The sequence below is a fragment of the Dryobates pubescens genome, chromosome 31 (genome assembly GCF_014839835.1).
Source record: "Dryobates pubescens isolate bDryPub1 chromosome 31, bDryPub1.pri, whole genome shotgun sequence".
NCBI classification, from domain to species: domain Eukaryota; kingdom Metazoa; phylum Chordata; class Aves; order Piciformes; family Picidae; genus Dryobates; species Dryobates pubescens.
The window spans coordinates 5,103,786-5,122,096 of NC_071642.1; the positions used below are offsets into that span (position 1 = coordinate 5,103,786).

General features: G+C 58.7%; 1 protein-coding gene across 16 annotated transcripts in view; it reads left to right on the forward strand.

The window, feature by feature from the left end:
* Positions 1–17,067, forward strand: part of TCF3 (transcription factor 3) — a 97,654-nt gene extending 80,587 nt beyond the window's left edge. For 4 of the 16 annotated variants that reach the window (XM_054174953.1, XM_054174955.1, XM_054174964.1 and 1 more), the window contains 12 exons: positions 2,510–2,612; positions 2,895–3,034; positions 3,488–3,614; positions 3,868–3,926; positions 4,689–4,767; positions 6,377–6,450; positions 6,906–7,109; positions 9,085–9,208; positions 9,673–9,838; positions 10,933–11,171; positions 15,354–15,498; positions 16,841–17,067. In XM_054174953.1, the coding sequence (XP_054030928.1) occupies positions 2,510–2,612; positions 2,895–3,034; positions 3,488–3,614; positions 3,868–3,926; positions 4,689–4,767; positions 6,377–6,450; positions 6,906–7,109; positions 9,085–9,208; positions 9,673–9,838; positions 10,933–11,171; positions 15,354–15,496 (1,458 nt within the window). In that variant the 3' untranslated portion in view covers positions 15,497–15,498; positions 16,841–17,067. Of the gene's footprint in view, positions 1–2,509; positions 2,613–2,894; positions 3,035–3,487; positions 3,615–3,867; positions 3,927–4,688; positions 4,768–6,376; positions 6,451–6,905; positions 7,110–9,084; positions 9,209–9,672; positions 9,839–10,932; positions 11,172–14,621; positions 14,849–15,353; positions 15,499–16,840 lie in introns of all 16 variants that reach the window. The other 12 variants (XM_054174954.1, XM_054174967.1, XM_054174959.1 and 9 more) reach the window with 9 other exon arrangements.
* Positions 17,068–18,311: the final 1,244 nt, after the last annotated feature.

Sequence of the window (18,311 nt, forward strand, 5' to 3'; positions counted from 1 at the left end):
CCTGCTATTTTTCCCTCCTCCTTTTTCACTCTGGCTCTATTAAATGGATGCTGCAGCACACTCTCCCCCCGGCTCCCCTCCTCCCGTGCCCGCTCGCTGCCGCACAGCTGCCTGGCGTGCTGGCCAGGTGCCAGCCCCTGGCAGATGGCGCGGGGCTATTAGACGTGCTTCATTCGATTCCCTGTCCCAGCTCCCGCTATTTAATCAAATTATAGGAAAAGTCAATTTGCAGGATTCTTGTTCTCCGCTGCCTCCTCCATTCCCCTGCTCTCCCCGGCCGCACGCGCGGCTCCCCGCGCCCGGCCGTGCCGCGCAGAAGGGCCAGGGGACGGGGATGGGAACGTTTCTCTTCTTGAGCAAGGCGCCCGGGGCAGCTGCCAGCGTCTGGCAGGCTTTCCCCTCCTTCCCTCCCTCTCTTTATCTTATCTCTTCTTTTTTTTTCGCCCCCTCTGTGTTTCACACCTTCCCCACTCTCGGGCGCTAGCAGCGATGCCCAGGAATTGCTTTCAGCTCTGCCTTATCCTGCTCAAGAGCTGGTCAAGGGCTGCCCTTGAGGCTCTGAACCCTCCAGCTCCAAGGGAGGCAGGAACCTCATGCTTACAGATAGCAGAATGTTCTCACTGCTGTGAGAAGAGACCTGTGGGGGACAGGAGACTGCGGTCAGACTCTGCTCAGTGGTGCCCAGGGACAGCACAAGGGGCAAGGGGCACAAACTGGAACCCAGGAGGTTCCACCTGAGCAGGAGGAGAAATTTCTTTGTTGTGAGGGTGCTGGAGGCCTGGAGCAGGCTGCCCAGAGAGGTTGTGGAGTCTCCTTGTGTGGAGAGCTTCCAACCCCCCCTGGCCATTGTGACCCTGAGCAAGCTGCTGTGGGGGCCCTGCTGGAGCAGAGCATTGGTCTGGATGGTCTCCAGAGGTCTCTTCCAACCTCCCATGCTGAGAATCAGGGATTCTGTAACTGGGCTGCCAGAGATCATCGCAGCTTGGTTTGGGTTGGAAGGGACCTGAATGACCATCTAGTATCAACACCCCTTGCCATGGGCAGGGACACCTCCCACCAGCCCAGGTTGCTCAAAGCCTAATCCAACCTGGCCTTGAACACCTCCAGGCAGGGGGCAGCCACAGCCTCCCTGGGCAACCTGTTCCAGTGTCTCCCCACCCTCACTCTCAAGAAGTTCTTCCTCATCTCCACTCTCAAAGCCATTGTCCCATCCTGTCACTCCCAAGCCTTGTCAGAATTCCCTCCCCAGCTCTCCTGGAGCCCCCTGTGGGGACAGCAGTGCTTTCCAGAGTTTTGGGGTTTTTATTCCTAGAACAGCCTCTATTTTCTATTGCCTCCCACCAAAAAAATGAAGGGGAAATCCTTGGTGCCCTGGGCAGTTCCAAGACAGAGAGAACCATTTCATCCCTTCAGGGACAGGAGGCCAACAGGAGGAGCTGGCTGGCACTGGGGGAAAGAGAAACTGGGGGGGCAGGTTTCATTTCCAAAGAGAGCTGGCAGCACCCCTGCCCCCCCCCTCCTCTGCTCTGTGCTTCAAAACCCGAGAGATGGGTGGTTTCAGAATGAATCAATGGGGCTGAAAATAAGCTGCAGCCCAAGTTCTCATGTCATTCTGGGTGGCATTTCAGTTTCTCTGCGTGGTGAATTTCTGCTTTAAGCAATAAAAAAAGCCCAAACAACACCAAAACAAAAAAAAAAAAAGCCCACCAAAAAAACCAACCCCCAAAAACCCAAAGCCCCAAAGGATGCTTCTGTGCCGGCTCAGGGTGATCCTCAGCCAGGGCTTTTCTGGGGTGATGCCTTTGGATGATATAAAAAGGGGGAGGGAGGGGAAGAAAAAAAGCCTTTTGTTTATTCTGCTGGTAAATAAAGATTGCTGAATGGTGCTGCAGAGGGCTGGCCAAAGGCTGTCCCCTCCTCTGTGACAGTCCCTGTTGAGGGCTCAGCCCTCAGCTTCCCCCCCGCCCCCACCGTGCCTCAGTGTCCCCTCGGGTGTGCGTGAAGGGCTGGAGCTGGGGCTGTGCTGCACTGGGGCTGTTCCAGCACGGGGATGAGCTGGTCCCAGAGCCCCTGTGGAGGTCCCTGTGGCAGTGCCCAGCCCACCCTGGGCCGTGGGGTTAGCAGCAGAGGTGATGGTTTTTGTGGTTACCCAGAAAAAGTCATAACCACAGAAGGAGGAACTGGAGCAGAGAGCTGAAACTTCTGCTGGCACCAGCAGCTTCTGCAGGAGGGGGCTGTGGGGATCCTGCTCTCTTACAGGAAGGCAGCTGGGATGTGTCTCTGTGACGTCCCTCTGCCCTGCCCTGCTGTCCAGCAGAGCTGTGCCAGTGGGCACCGCTGCCACCTGAGCCACTTCGCTTCCCCCCACCCCAGCTTAGCTGTGGGACCGACTCTGTCGTCTGCTGCCATGAACGAGAGGAAAGCTGTGTGGGGTGGGGTGAGCCATGGGCAGGCTGAGGGGCTGTGGGGTGGCTGAGCTCTGCTGTTCAATGCCTTTCCTGCCCCCCAGGTGTATCCATCCAACTCAGGTGATGACTACAGCAGGGATCCAGCTGGATATACTCCCTCGAAGCCTCCCAGCACTGTGTATCCTGGAGCCTTTTACATGGCAGGTGGGTGACAAACAGCCCTCAAGCCAACCAGAGCAGGGCTGCCCAGCCCTTGGGGGTGATGGGAGGCACTGCACAGCCTGCGGGATGGAAGGAGCTGGGGGCAGGAGCGCACAGGGCAGGAGGCAGCCCTGAAGTGGCTCCAATGTGCTCAGCAGGTGATGCTCAGCGTGGGCAGGACGCGGTGGGGACAGGCGCGGCACCTCCAGCCCGGGCAAGCTCGCCCTGCAGCTGCAGGACACACCCTGGCATCTCTGCCCCTCTCAGCTCTGCTTTTCCTTCCAGATGGGCTCCATAACTCGCCAGACCTGTGGAGTTCACCAGGTGCCATGAGCCAGTCGAGTTACGGTGCCATGCTGGGCAGCTCCTCCTCCCCACTCCCGCAGTCTGGTGGCTTCAACAGTTTACATCAGCACGAACGCATGGTAAGGTGTGCCTGGGGGCTCCCCTGGCACCTTGGCCTCTACCTCCTGGGGGGGGCTCCACTGGCACCCTGGCACCTCATCCCATAGCTGTTGGGGGGGGCTCCAATGGCACCTGGCACCCTGTCCTGTGGCTGTTGTGGGGGACACCAGTGGCACCCTGGCACCTCATGCCATAGCTGCTGTGGGGGGCTCTAGTGGCACCCTGGCACCTCATGCCATAGCTGTTGGGGGGGGCTCCAATGGCACCTGGCACCCTGTCCTGTGGCTGTTGTGGGGGACACCAGTGGCACCCTGGCACCTCATGCCATAGCTGCTGTGGGGGTCTCCACTGGCACCTTGCCCTGTAGCTGTCAGCTCGGGGCAGCTGCCAACAAGGAGAACCTGAGTGCCAGCCCAGCTGCTGAGCCTGGCAGCCTTTGCAGTGCCCCTCTGACCCTTGTCCCCTCTCTGCAGAACTACCAGCTGCATTCAGGGGAGGTGAACGGGGGGCTGCCCTCTGTGTCTGGCTTCTCCTCGGCCTCCACACCCTACGGCGTCTCCAGCCACACTCCCCCGATCAGCGCCACCGACACCATCATGGGTAGGTACCCATGGCCCTCGCCCCACGGCCATGCAGAGGCTACACAGCTTGGGGCCATGGTTTGGTGGCCACGGTGGGGTTGGGTTGGTGTTGGACTGGATGATCCTGGAGGCCTTTTCCAACCCAAACAATTACATGATTCTGTGTGCACTTACCACCTGAGGAAGGGACACAGCAAGGTCATTGCTGCTGGACACCTGGGCAGGCTTCAGCAGGGTGCCCTGGCAGTGATGTTTGTGTCCTCTCTCGGCAGGTAACAGAGGAACCACCGCCGGGAGCTCTGGAGATGCCCTCGGGAAGGCACTAGCTTCAGTAAGAGCTTCTGCAGACCCCTCATCCTCTCCCAGCTCCTCCCTCGACCTCCCCGCTGTAACAGGGACCCTTTGGGCCACAGGGAAGATGAACACAATGAGGGGTTTGAGGGATTGCAGCCCAAAGTCACATCAGCCCCTGAGGGAGTGGTTGGCCACACTCTGTGTGCCACCATCCTGAATCCTGGCCCTGTGCAAAAAGGGGAAACTGGAGCATGGCATCGTGGTGGCACCACAGAGCCATGGCCCTGAGCCAGCTCTTGGGCTGGCACTGGTACTGGTACTGGTTCTGCCACTGGTACTGCTCTAGCAAGATGATCCTACATGGCCCTTGCAGCAGGACTTGGAGGTCCCACCAGCTGTGGCCCTGCACGTGCTGGTTCAAACCAGAGGGCACTGTTCCCACTGGGCTGTCAGAGCTTGGGATTGCCCCTGTCCCACTCAGGGCAGGGAGCTGTGCTTGGGGGCCAGGGGGTGCCAGCACTGAACCCTGCTGTAACTTCTTGGGGCTCTCACTTTCCTCTGAGGTGGGACCTGAAGAGCAGAGGCTGTAGCTGCAAGGTGATGGCACTGGGGACAGAGCCCCTAGGGCTCATGGGGGAGCTCTAGAGGGACTGGTGGGCTGGGGCCTCATGCCAGGTGTGGCTGTGGGAAGGGAGGTGCCACAGGGTGGTGCCATTGGAGGGTCCTTACTGCTGCTGGGGAGGGAGAGACCATGGCAGGGGTGGGCACTGCTGACCATGCCCCTCTTGTCTCCCTGCAGATCTATTCCCCTGATCACTCTAGCAATAACTTCTCCTCAAACCCCTCCACACCAGTCGGCTCCCCTCAGGGGCTTGCAGGTAGGTGACACCATCCCTCTGCTTGTAAAGGGGGACATCAGCTTTGGGTTCAGGAGGGACAAGGCAGTGTCCCCCAAGAGCAGCCCCAGGCCCACACTGGAGATGCTTTGGGCAACCTCACCAAATCCCCTTTGCTTCTAAAAGCAGGAGAGTGGAGGGGAAGGACAAGGAAATGTGAAGATGCTTTTTGGGAGGAGGTTCTGCCAGAGGCCAAGCCTGGCCCACTCAGCAGCACTGCCACAGGCTTGAGTGAAAGTGTCCCTGCCACCCCCCCAGACCTGCTCCTGTCCCAGAGAGAGGCCAGAAAGAGTTTGTCCCTGGCTCTCTCTCCCGTGGCAGGAGCACAGTGGGAACTGGGAAGCAGCCAGCTGGTTAAAAACCATTCCCAGTGCCCAGTGAAAGGCTGGTTGGTGCCAGGGTGCAGAGCCACAGCCACCCACCAGCCCCCTGGGGTTGGGGTGAACACAGTGTGAGTGGGGCCAGGCAGCCCAGGGTGGGCAAGGTTAAACACCAGCTCTGAAGGCCTGGGCACAGTTTCCTGCTGAGGTAGAGCAGAGGAGTGCCTGCACTGCTCTGTGGTGCCATGTGGTCCATGTGGTGCCACACAGGGCTTTGGTGGCCCATGCAGTGCCATGTGGTGCTGTGGAGGCCTGTGTGGTGCCATGTGGTACCTTGGTGGTAGAGTCTGTAGTGCTGTGTGATGCCATGCAGTGCTTTGGTGGCTCATGCAGTGCTGTGTGATGCTGTGGTGGCTCAGGAAGGGCTGTGCAGTGCTGTGTGATGCCTTGCAGTGCTTTGGTGGCTCATGCAGTGCTGTGTGATGCTGTGGTGGCTCAGGAAGGGCTGTGCAGTGCTGTGTGATGCCATGCAGTGCTTTGGTGGCTCATGCAGTGCTGTGTGATGCTGTGGTGGCTCAGGAAGGGCCGTGCAGTGCTGTGGTGCTCCACACTGTGCCATGCGATGCTGTGGTGCCCATGCAGTGCCATGCAGTGCTGTGAAGGTCTGTGTGGTACCACAGTGGCGTGTGCAGTGCCATACGGTGCCGTGGCGCCCCATGAGGTGCCCCATGGTGCTGTGCTGCCCCATATGGTGCTATACAGTGCCTTGGTGGCCCGCACGGTGCCATATGGTACCACAGCGGCCCATACAGTGCCATACAGTGCCATGGTGGCCCCTGAGGTGCCACAGAGCGCTGCGGTGGCCCGAGCGGTGCCATGTGGTGCCGCGGTGGCCCGAGCGGTGCCGCAGGGTGCAGCGGTGGCCCGAGCGGTGCCATGTGGCGCCGCGGTGGCCCGAGCGGTGCCATGTGGTGCCGCGGTGGCCCGAGCGGTGCCGCAGGGTGCGGCGGTGCCCCGGCGGTGCTGCAGGGTGCGGCAGTGCCCCGGCGGTGCCATGTGGTGCCGCGGTGGCCCGAGCGGTGCCGCAGGGTGCGGCGGTGCCCCGGCGGTGCCATGTGGTGCCGCGGTGGCCCGAGCGGTGCCGCAGGGTGCGGCGGTGCCCCGGCGGTGCCACGCAGAGCGCCGCGTCCGGTTCCCAGCGCGGTGCCGCAGCTTCCGGCGCCCCCTAGCGGCGGCCGTGCGCGGTGCCAAGCTGTCCCCGTTGGTTGCAGGCACGGCGCAGTGGTCGCGGGCGAGCGGACAAGGTGCCTTATCTCCCAGCTACGAAGGGAGCCTCCACACCTTAGTAAGTGCTGCAGATCTGCCTTCTCCTGTCCCCTGCCATCCCTCCCGTCCCCTCTCCCCGGGACATTTGGGCCCTCGAGGAAGATGCTCGGTTACACATGGACCTTTGGTTGGAAGCAGCTGGGCACAGCTGGATTCTGCTTCCTGGCCCCCAGAGCTTTGCTGACAGAGCCCAGAGCCTTGCCCCCTCCCCATCTTTACAGCCCCTGCACATCTCTGTGGGTCTGACCCAGCTCAGCAGATTCCTGGCTGGTTTCTGCTTCCCCTTCCTGACCCCTTTTGCCTGTAAGAGATGGCCCTGACTTGGGGGGGAGGTTATTTCTTCCTATCCCTACCTTGGTAGCCAAATCCAAGATTGCCACGAGCCATTCCTCAGGTAGGAGAGCTGCAGCAGGCTGCAGGCACTAGCACTGAAGTGCACTAACACAGACCTCTCTCTCTGTCCTGTCCTTCAAGCAAAACAAGATGGAAGACAGGTTGGATGAAGCCATCCACGTGCTGAGGAATCACGCCGTGGGCCAGACCGCTGCCATGCCCAGCAACCACGGGGACATGCATGGGCTGCTGGGCTCAGCACCAGCTCACAGTGCCACTGTGGGCAGCCTGGCCCAGGCCTTCCCTGCCTCAGTCATGTCCCTGGGGAGCAGGCACCCAAGCCTGGTAAGTGTGGAAGCACCCTGGCAGCTGGTGGGGAACATGCTGGGGACCCAGTGCTCCTCCTGGCTTCCATAGAATCACAGAATGCATCAGGCTGGAAGGGAGCCTCCAAGGGCATCTTTTCCAACCCCATGCAGGCAGCAGGGACAGCTCCAGCCAGAGCAGGCTGCCCAGGGACACATCCAGTCTGATCTTGAATGTCTCCAGGGATGGAGCCTCCACCACCTCCCTGGGCAACCTGTTCCAGTGTCTCCCCACCTTCACCATGCAGAACTCCCTCCTGGTGTCCAGCCTAAATTTGCCCTGCTCTAGTTTCAAACCATTGCCCCTCAGCCTATCCCCACAGGCCCTTCTGAACAGGCCCTCCACAGCCTTGCTGAAAGGCAGCTCTGAGGTCTCCCCTCACTGCCCTCCTGGGGAAGAGTTTCTTCCTAATGTCTAATCTCAATCCATCTTCTTCCAGAGCAGATTGAGAGTGGAGATGAGGAAGAAATTGTTGGCAGTGAGGGTGGGGAGACACTGGAGCAGGATGCCCAGGGAGGCTGTGGCTGTCCCCTCCCTGGAGGTGTTCAAGGCCAGGCTGGATGAGGCCCTGAGCAAGCTGTGCTGGTGGGAGGTGTCCCTGCCCATGGCAGGGGGTTGGAACTGCTCTTCCCAACAGCCTCTCCCCAGCTCAGATATTGAAATGCAGCTCCCCTCTCCCAGCTCAAATCCATTATCCCTAATCCTGGCACTCCTTGTCCAAAGTCCCTCCCCAACTCTCCTGGAGCCCCTTCAGGTACTGGAAGGCTGCTCTGAGGTGTCCCTGGAGCCTTCTCTTCTCCAGCCTCAACAGCCCCATGTCTCTCAGCCTGTCCCCACAGCAGAGGTTCTCCAGCCCTCTGATCATCTTCATGGCCTCCTCTGGACCCACTCCAGCAGGTCCATGTCCTTCACCCAGAGGGACTTTACCTTTTGTGTGAGGGTAGCTTGGAGTGTCCAGCTTGGGTCAGCTGCCAACAGCTTTGACCAGGTGAGGTGCAGGGGGTTGAATCCTCAGCTCAGTGATGGCTCTCAGGCACAGCTCACTCCTTGCCCTTCTTGGGACTGGCAGAGGTGCTGGAAGCTCCTCTTCTTTCCCTGCAACATGGATGGAAATCCCTCAACACAACTGTTCCCAGGGGGTGCAGGGAGAAGGAGAAGAGGGATCTGGTGCAGGGTATCACCAGGACTTCTCTGCTCCAAACCCCTGGGCAGGCTCCACATCCATGCACACAGAGGGTGCTGGTGGGTGCTCAAGCTCCAGGTGCCCTCAGCATGTGGATGCTGAGGTCTCATGCTGGGTCACCAGGGTCCCTCCTCATCCAGAGGCTGATCACAGCAGCATGTTCTTGGCAGAGCTGGTTGCCTGCATCTCCAGTCTTTAGAAAACCTCCTGTGCTTCCCTTCCCCAGACTCTGCTGCCACACCACGAGTCCTGTGTGTCCTCTGCTGCCAGCTGCTGCCAGCTGCAGGGCTGGCTGTGTGCAGCCAAGTTTCTGCCCAGTCTTTAGGGTGCAGGCTCAGAAGGGCTCCCTGGCCCTCACCCTTTGCATCCAGGCCCTTCAGAGTGAAGTTGACGCAGCTGGGATGTGCCTTCCTCTGGTGGCATTGGGGAGGTGGCAGAAATGTTGGTGCCTGATGGAGACAGGCAGGGTGTCCTCTCCAGTGTGCCAGCCTTGCCAGCAGGGAGAGGCTTTTCCATGGTGAGGGGGCACTGATGGGGCTTTCTGCTTGGTCCAGCTGATGTCCATGGCACAGAGCTGCTTTCAGCCATGTCCCCACCACGGTCCCCAGAGCTGGTGCTGGAGCAGGGTGGCTCTCCCCTGCTGCATGCCCACGCTGCGGGTGGTGGGAAGCATGTGAGGAAAGGCAAGTGGCTGTGCTCAGGGTGCTGTCCTCATGCCACCAGCTGTGACACTTCCCCTCCTCAAGGCTTGCTCTGCTTGTTCTGCTGTAGGTGGGAGGAGGTCACCCTGAAGATGGGCTGTCCAGCAACCCCAGCATGCTCCACAACCATGTCTCACTTCCGTCCCAGCCCAGCTCACTCCCTGACCTCAGCAGGCAGCAGGACACATACAGCGGTAAGGCAGCCTGGGGGGACCCAGGGCACCCCTTAGCTCCAGCCCCAAGCAGCAGCAGTAGGCTGGGAGGAGGGGGAGGTGTTGTGCCCTTGCAGGGCATTTGTGGAGCACTTCATACCCTCAGTCTTTCCCAGAGGCTTGACCTACCTGTTCCTGCCCCTCCTGCTAGCTGTGGGTGCACAGAGCCCCCAGGCCCTGCTCTGCTCAGGGAGGTTTGGCTCAGGTTCTGTTTCTGGCTCTGGTTCTGGAGGGTCTGGGAGTTGAGGAGAGAAGAGCAGGGATCAATGGTGGGGCAGAGCCAGCACCCCTGCAGCTCTTTCTGCTTCAGACCAGCACTGCAGGATGATTCCAGGATGCTGCACACTGGTGGTGATGCAGCACAGCAGGAACAGGGCCTGGGGATCCCCAAGCCTTCCACGTGGGTCAGGCCTCCCCAACCTCCTCGTGTGGCTCTGCTTCCTCAGCAGGCTTGTCCGGGGGGCTGGGCAGAAGCAGCGTCTCCTCGGGCACCAGTGAAATAAAGAGGGAAGAGAAGGAGGATGAGGAGAACACATCAGTGGCTGATAACTCAGAGGAGGAGAAGAAGGAGCTGAAGCCCTCCCGGAACAGAACAAGGTGCTCTTTGAACAGGTCTCTCCCTTCACTTACTCCATTACCAGCTGGGGGCCTCTGGGGCTGGGGCACAGCTGTAGGGATCCACCAGGCACTGGGCTCAGCACCGTGAGGCCTGGAGGTCATCCTGCATCACAGACCCCCAGCCCCTGCCCCCTGTGTGTCCTCACCCTGAGGTGGCACAGTCTGGGCTCCCTCATGCTGCTTCCCCTTGGCTGGCAGTGCTGGGGAACAGTCACTGCCTCCCTCCTGCTGGCTCCTGTGCCCATGGCCACAGGGCTTGCCCATGCCCATAGAGCAGAGGGCTTGCACCGTACTGGCTTGAGCTGCACCCTCCTGTGTGGTCGTTTGTGGCATAAGAAGGGCACAGACCCCTGCAGTGTTGCTTGTGGCTGTGCACAGAGAGGACCAAGATCTCAGCAGCCCTTGGTGGGAGCAGGGAAGGTTTTGACCTCCTCCCTGCTTTGGGTCATCTCCACTGTGCTCTGGAATCCTCTGTTACCTACCCAGATCCGTGGCAGTGGATCAGGTAGGCTCCTTGTCTGCAGCCTTGCCATCAGCTCGGAGACCTTGCCAGGGTGATGGTGCCCAGAGGGGCAGCACCAGCCCTGCTCCTGCCCCAGAGCCAGAGGGCTGTGACATCCCAAATCACCAGCCTGGAACAGCAGAGCTGGCCCCACACCTTCTCCAAGCCGCCCTGGCACACACCTGGGCAGCCAGCTCAGGCCTGAGTTGCATTGTTGTGCTTTCTTCCTTTGCTCTTTACAACCAAACCAAACACAAAACCGAGGCAGAAGAAGATCCTTAACCTCTTCTCTCCAGCGTCCCTGTGTGTTCCCTGCATCTGCATGCCGGGCACTGGGCTGGCACCGGGCTGGCACTTTGCTGGCATCAGTCTGGCACTGGGCTGGCACCGTGCTGGCACCGTGCTGGCACTTTGCTGGCATCAGGCTGGCACCAGGCTGGCACCGGGCTGGCATCATCCCAGCGGTGGGCACAGGCAACGGGGGGGGTGGTGGCGAACCTGTGTTGATCTTTTGTCTGTGGGGTTGCCCAGTGCTGAGAGTGCACGCGAGGAATGTCCCTGTCTCGTTCTTATTTTAAACCATTAGTCAAGATGAGGATGAGGAGGACGATCTTCTTCCCCCAGAGCAAAAAGCCGAGAGAGAGAGAGAGAGGAGGGTCGCCAATAATGCCCGCGAGCGCCTGCGGGTCCGGGACATCAACGAGGCCTTTAAAGAGCTCGGACGCATGTGCCAGCTGCACCTAAACAGCGAAAAACCGCAGACCAAACTGCTAATCCTCCACCAGGCCGTATCAGTCATACTGAACCTGGAGCAACAAGTCCGAGGTCAGTCAGGGGCCCGGAGTGGTGATGATCTGACGTACCTGGTCGGCACGGGGCTGTCTGTCTGTCTGTCTGTCTGTCCGTCTGTCTCCTGTGCCATCGTGTGCTCTGGTGCCTCGCACTGTCCTCTCTCCTTCCCCTCCGGCCTTGGCTTCCCCAGGCTGTCGATGTCCTGTTTTTGACTTTGGTTTGGTTTCTTTTTGGTTTGGTTTGGTTGCTTTTGATTTGGTTTGGTTTGGTTTGGTTGTTTGTTTTGTTTTGGTTTGGTTTGATTTTCCTTTTTGTTTATTTTCCCCACTCCCCCTCCCCCACCCCCTCTCTGGTTGTTGGTTTTTGCCTCCCTGCTGTTCTCTCTCTGGTCCCCCTCTCTGCCGCTGCGTCTGCTGCATGCTGCTCCCCGAGGGGGCACCTGCGCCGTCCCCGCTTTGCTCAGCAGCCTGTGCTGGATTCCGTGGCCCTGCTCTGGCAGGGGGGGTTGGACTCCACGATCTCTGGAGGTCCCTTCCAACCCCTGACATCCTGTGAGCAAAATGAACAAACCAAGACAAACAGCAAGCCTCCCAGAGGAGGCCCAGCTCTGCCACCTCTACCAGGGCTGCTCCCAGCACAGGGCCTGCCTCTGCCCACGGCTGCAGCAGCAAGTGATGCCCTGTCCTCCCTGCCCGCCTGGCACGGGGCTTTGTGCTGTCCCCACCGCTGCCCCCCTGGGTTTGCAGGCAGCTGGAAAACCCCTGGGCGTTACTGGAGCCATGCAAGGGGCAGCAGGATGGAGACACTGAGAGCTGAGCCGCCCTGGCTGCTGGCGCCAGCTGCTCTCAGCTGCAAGCTGGGGGTGCCGTGCACCTCTAGCAGAGCCTGGAGCTGCAGCTGGGCACATGCAGACTCTCCCCATCACCTGGGCAGGCTCAATCCCTTCCCACACCCACCTGTGCCCAGCTCAGCCACCTGTGCTGGTGCCGGGGGCCGAGTCCCGGCGGGAAGGGAAGGGAAGGGAGGCGCAGGGCTTGGCTTCCCGCTCCGGAGGCTTTGCTGCTTTGCTCCTGCATCCCCCGGTGCATGCTGCTGCTGCTGCCCTGCCCGCTGCCCGCCGGGTTAACCCCTTTCTCTCTGCAGAGGCTGTTGTAACTCACCGGTGGTTTGTGCCTGGCTCTGCTCCTCTCTGCTGGCCTCTGCTGTTTGCATTGATGTTGGAGTCCTTTGTGCCTCTCTTCAGTTTGTAATTTTTTGGCCTCTCATAACATTGTATATTTTTTCCTGTCTCTTTTTTTAATTTCCCCTTCCTTTGGATTTTTATTTTTTTTTAATTATTTTTTAATTATTTCTTTTTTATTATTATTATTTTGAGGTTTTGGTTTTGGTTTTTTGTTTTTTGTTTTTTTCTTTTTTGGTTTTTGGTTCTGTTCTTTCCAATCTCCTTACAGACAGTCCCCAGCCGTCACCTCTCGGTGGTCCCACTCTCTACCTTGTACTTGCTGCTTGCGGCTGGAGGCAGGAGCCGAGGGGCTGGGGTGGGGCACAGGGGCTGTAGGCAGAGTTGGCACCGTGGTCACTTTGGTCTCCCACGCTTGTCCCTTTTTAAAGCCTTCTGGAACGCAGCCCCCAGCGAGCTGCTGGCAGCAGGCAGCAGTGCAGGCAGCCAGGGGGTCCTTCTCTGAGGGGTTTGGCCCTTGGGCTGCTCTGCGGGAGAGAAGCCAACCCCTACCTTCCCCTACTGGGGGGCTGCGGTGGGAGTGGGGCCATCGGGCGCCCACGTGCCCAGCTGGGGCTGCCAGGGCCCTTCAGCTGCTGTCAGCAGCAAACAGAGCAGAAAGAGAAAGGAGAAGTCTGAGAGGGGTTGTGAGGGGCCAGGCAGGCAGGTCAGTGCCCGCCCTGAGCAGGGCACAAGGCAGCCAAGGCACTGCGTGTCCTTAGAACCTGGAGGACCCCACCTGGGCGTGCAAACCGCCAGCAGCACTTGCTGGTGGCAGGCAGATGTCTCCCTCTTGCCCAGATGCAGCATGCAAGGTGCTGCTGGAGCTGTGGCCTTGCTGCAGGGAGCCACCAGCGAGGAGCCACAGCTGCTGACCTGCGTTGGAGCCAGCTGGGCTCCTGCTGGGGTGATTGCACTCCCCAAGGCCATCCTGGGCACACTGGAGGGAAGGTAACAGTGCCAGGCGGGGCACTGAGGAGACACGAGCAGGGACAAGGCAGTGAGGAGAGGATGTAGGCAGGGACAGTGGGCAGCCTTCTGTCCCACACAGACCTGGGGAGCCCTTGCTCCCCTTCCATGCTGTTGGGCACCATCTGGAATCTCTCCAGATCCCCCCAGCACACCCAGGAAGGCTCTGACTCTGCGACCCCTCTTCGGTGAAGGCTTGTCCCCACGTGGCTCCCCTGGAGCTGAAGGCCACAGTCTGTCTCAGTGCCAGGCCTCACCTGAGGACCCTCCTCAGATAGGTGTCTTTCCTGCAAGAACTTTTGCTCTGGGGGAGAAGGTCGTCTGGAGCCTAAATTGGGTTTGGAGAGGATGGGCTGCAGGCAAGGCCACGGTTTCAGATGCTGCCAGCACAACTCTGATTTTCCCCTGTCTCTGCCTGTTTTGGGCACCCCTGGGTTGCTGCCAGCGATGGAGGTTCTCCCAAAGCTCCCAGCTCTGCTTGGAAAAGACCCCCCCCCACTTCCAGAGCTGTTTTGGCTGTGTTCAAAGACCTGGATTTGGTGTCTGCATCTCAGACTGATCCTCAGCAGCAGCCAGGGTGCTTAGCTCGTGCCACCTGTGCTGCCCCCAACCCCTAAGAGGGTGCTGGGCCAGGCTGCCAGAAAGCCCTCACTGAGATGGGTTTGCTGCAGGTGGGATTTTGGAAGGAAATCCTACAAAGAGGATTTTGATCTCTGCCAAGAGGTCTTTCCTGGGGGGATGAACCTGATGGTTTTCATAGATTCACAGAATGGGCTGGGTTGGAAGGGACCTTAAAGCCCATCCAGCTCCAACCCCCTGCCATGGGCAGAGATACCTCCCACCAGCCTCATCCAGCCTGGCCTTGAGCACCTCCAGGGAGGGGACATCCACAGCCTCCCTGGGCACCCTCTTCTCACTCTCAAGAATCTCTTCCTCACCTCCAGTCTCAACCAATGGCTGCACTTTGCATCTTCATCCAAAAATGAAGAGAAAGGCAAATTTTTGCAGAGAGGGGGTCGGCATGCTGGGGTGGGGGGTGAGGGGAGCTAATCCTGCATCCACTGCCCACCCCCATCCCTGGCAGCACCTCCCAGCCCCACGCTGGCATCACCTCTTCCCGTGGCTGCTCAGCAGGCAGCACCCCGAGGCGATTGGGTTTCGTTGGAGCCCTTGGCAGCGGACAGCGGCGGCAGCAGCACTACCAGCACGGCAACCCGATAGCCACCCCCACACACACACACCTCCGTGCCAGACCCCCCCCCTCCTGACTAACCCCTGTGGTGCTATGAACCCAGCAGTACAGACGAGGCCTTGTCACTGGAGGACAAAGATCTGAGGGACCGGGAGAGGAGGATGGCCAATAACGCCAGGGAGAGGGTGCGCGTGCGGGACATTAACGAGGCCTTTAAAGAGCTGGGACGCATGTGCCAGATGCACTTAAAAACGGACAAAGCACAGACCAAACTGATCATCCTGCAGCAAGCAGTGCAGGTCATTCTGGGCCTGGAGCAGCAAGTACGAGGTATGGTACCAGCTGGCAGGTGCATTTCGGGGCCTCCCTCTCCCCCACCCCTCTCTGACATCTCTGTGCATCCTCCACCGTCCCCCCCCCCCGCCCCCCGCTGCGTCTCCTGCTTTCGCCGCCGGCTTCTGGGTGCAGCCGAGCTTCCCGAAGCCCTTGGCCCCCAGGGTGGATTGCAGGCTGCTCTCTTGGGAGTCTGCCCTCGTGCTCGAATGGGAATTTGGCAGCTGGATCCCATTGGAGCAGCTTTGGAAATGTCAGTGCTCAGCTGGGGGGCTCTGCGCTTCCCTTGGCTCGGCGCGGGGCTCCGGCCACCCCCCCGCAGCCACTGCACAGAGCAGCAGGCACAGGGCAGCTTGCGCTCAGGTTGTCTCCTCGCATGGTCTGTCGTCTGTCTGTCCTCAGCCTCTGTCCTCACTCTCTCTCTCTCTCTCTGGGATGCTGCCACTGTTGCCCAGACTGAGGTTGCTTCATCCCCCTCCCTCCCTTGCTGTTTTTGGCCCAGAGCGCAACCTGAACCCTAAAGCAGCCTGCTTGAAGCGCCGGGAAGAGGAGAAAGTGTCTGGAGTGGTAGGAGATCCCCAGATGACACTTTCAGCTTCACATCCTGGTCTAGGAGATGGTCACAACCCTGTTGGACACATGTAAAGGTACCATCCCCAGCCCTGTTCTCCCAGCACCCCGCTGCAGGTCTGGCCCCACTGCTGCTCAGGCTCTCAGCCCCACTCCTTTGGCACCAGCCAGCCTCCTCCTTCATTTACTTCACCAACTCGATTGACCTGAAGTAAATGACTTGCATCTCCACACAGACATGGACACCCAAAGCTCTGCCCCACAGCCCTGGGGCCGAGAGGGAGGGTGCTCTGCACCTCCCTGCCCCAGCTGGCTGCTGAAAACCAGCAGCTCCTGTGTCTGGTGATCTCATGGGAGGTGCCAGAAATGCAAAGAAACACTCAGAAGATAAAATTCCCCCAGGGAGACCATGGCTGAACCAATCCTCAGCAGCTCCTCCACACCAGCCACTCAAGCAGGGATGCTCTCCTGTCCCAGTTCAAGGACTGGAACTAAATCAGCAACTGCTACATCAGCAGCTCACCCAGTCCAGGCCCCTCCATAGCCAGAGCAGGTTGCTCACAGCCCCAAACAACCTGACCTGCAATGGTGCCAGGCATGGGGCAGCTCCCAGCTCTCTGGACAGCCTGGGACAGGCTCTCCCCACCCTCAGGGTCAAACATTTCTCCTTTCTCTCCACTCTCAAGCTCCCTCTTTTGGTTCCAAACCATCCCCCCTTGGCCTGTCCCAACAGGCCCTGCTCCAAAGTCTGTCCCCAGCTTTCTGCTCAGCCCTTGAAGCACTGCAAGGCCACCAGAAGGTCTCCCTGGAGCCTTCTCCTCTCCAGGCTGCCCAAGCCCAACTCTCTCAGCCTGGCCTCCCAGCGGAAGGCTTCCAGCCCTGCCAGCATTGCTGTGGCCTCCTCTGGCCCTGCTCCACCAGGTCCCTGTCTGTGCTGTGCTGAGGCCTCCAGAGCTGCCCCAGCACTGCAGGGGGCTCTGAGCAGAGCACAGCAGAGGGGCAGAATCCCCTCCCTGCCCCTGCTGCCCACACTGCTGGGGATCAGCCCAGGACAGAAGTTCTTCCCCATGAGGGTGGTGAGAGCCTGGCACAGGTTGCCCAGGGAGGTGGTGGCAGCCTCATCCCTGGAGGTGTTTGCAGCCAGGCTGGATGTGGCTGTGAGCAACCTGCTGTGGTGTGAGGTGTCCCTGCCCATGGCAGCGGGGTTGGAACTGGCTGATCCTTGAGGTCCCTTCCAACCCAACAGTGATGCTGTGACAGGGCTGGGGCAGGGCTGGCAGCACTGAGTGCCAGCTCACCTCCAGCTTTTCACATCCCAGCAGCACTCCCAGCAGCTCCCCACAAGGAGCAGTTCAATTCTCTCACTTCCATCTTGTTTTGGGGGCGGGTGCGGGTGCGTTTTTGTCTTTGTTTTAATAGATCTTTTTGTTCCTCTGGACCCAGAGAGCTGGAAGAAGCAGAAGAAGCAGAACAAGAAGAAGAAGAAGAAGAAGAAGAAACCACCACCAAACCAACTGAAAAACAAAAGCCCTGGGTGTGACCTGCAAGCTTTCTGGGAACCACAAACTGTAGCCCTGCCAAACACTTGACAGCAAGGTGGACGGATCCTGGCGTGACGTAAGGGGGTGGAAAGCAGTCAAAAACAAACAAACAGAGAGGAAAACCAACAAACAAAACCACAACCTTTTCTTTTCTTTTCTTTTCTTTTTTTTTTTTGGGGGGGAGGGAGGGAGGGGGTCAAAAAAAAAAAAAGAAAGAAAGAAAGAAAGAAAAAAACAATGAAACAACCAACAAAGAAATTGCCTTAAGTCTAAAGTGCAGAGCAGTCGACCACATATCACTCAGCTAGGAGGGGGGTGGGGTGGGAGTGGTGTTCTCTTGGCTCCTTCACAAGCAGCCAGCAGCAAAAAAAAACATTGTGCCTAAGCTTTGAGATGTTTCTTTTTTTTTGGGGGGGGGGGGTGGTATTTTTCTTTGTTATTTTTTTTGCTTTCTTTTTTTTTTTTTTATAAACAGAGACAAAAAAAAACCAACAACAAAAAAAAAAAAGAAGAGGAACATTAGTGATGATTTTTTTGGGGGGGGGGGTTGGGGGGTTTTGTTTTGAAGGTAGAACAAATAGCAAAATGCCTTTTGGGGGTCGTGGGGTTTTGGGGTTTTTTTTTTTTAGCTTCTTTTGCCTATGTTTTGTAAGCCACAAAAAGGAGGGGAGGGGGAAAAAAACAAACAAACAAAAAAAAAAGGATTTGTTTTTTGTATAAAAAAAGAAAGGAAAAAAAACCACACAAAAAAAAATGTCTTGTACCCCTTCCCCCCCATCCCCCCATCCCTCTCTCCTCCTTTCCTCCCCAATTCCCCCCCATGCTTTTTTCTGCTGCTGTTTCTCTAGTTAAAAGTTGTTGCATCTTTAGGATGATCAACCAGAATATTAAAATTGTATTAAGAGAGACTGGATATAAAGAGAGGAATTCTCAGATTGGGCTCAGAAAGCCACTCAGAAGCCAATGTAAGCCCCCGGGGAGGAGAGCTCCTTCCTTGCCTGGCTTGTACCTTCCGTTGTACAAAACCAGCCCCAACTCAACTCCTGTGCTGAATTCACCAGCTCTTTGCTTTGGCCACTTCTGATTTGGGAAGAGGAACAGCAAAGCAAGTTGCAGCAGCAGCAGCAGCAGCAGCAGCAGCAGCAGCAGCAGCAGCAGCAGCAGCAGCAGCAGCAGCAGCAGCAGCAGCAGCAGCGTCCCTCAGAGCTGCTCCCTCCCGGGAGGTGCCCAAGCTCCATCCTGGAGCTCTGCAGATTACTGCCGGACCACCCCCAGGGGCTGCAGCCCTGCCTGGGAGAGGAGGTGCCCCACGGCTGTGATGGGAGAGAGCAGGCCTTGGGGAGTGGAAG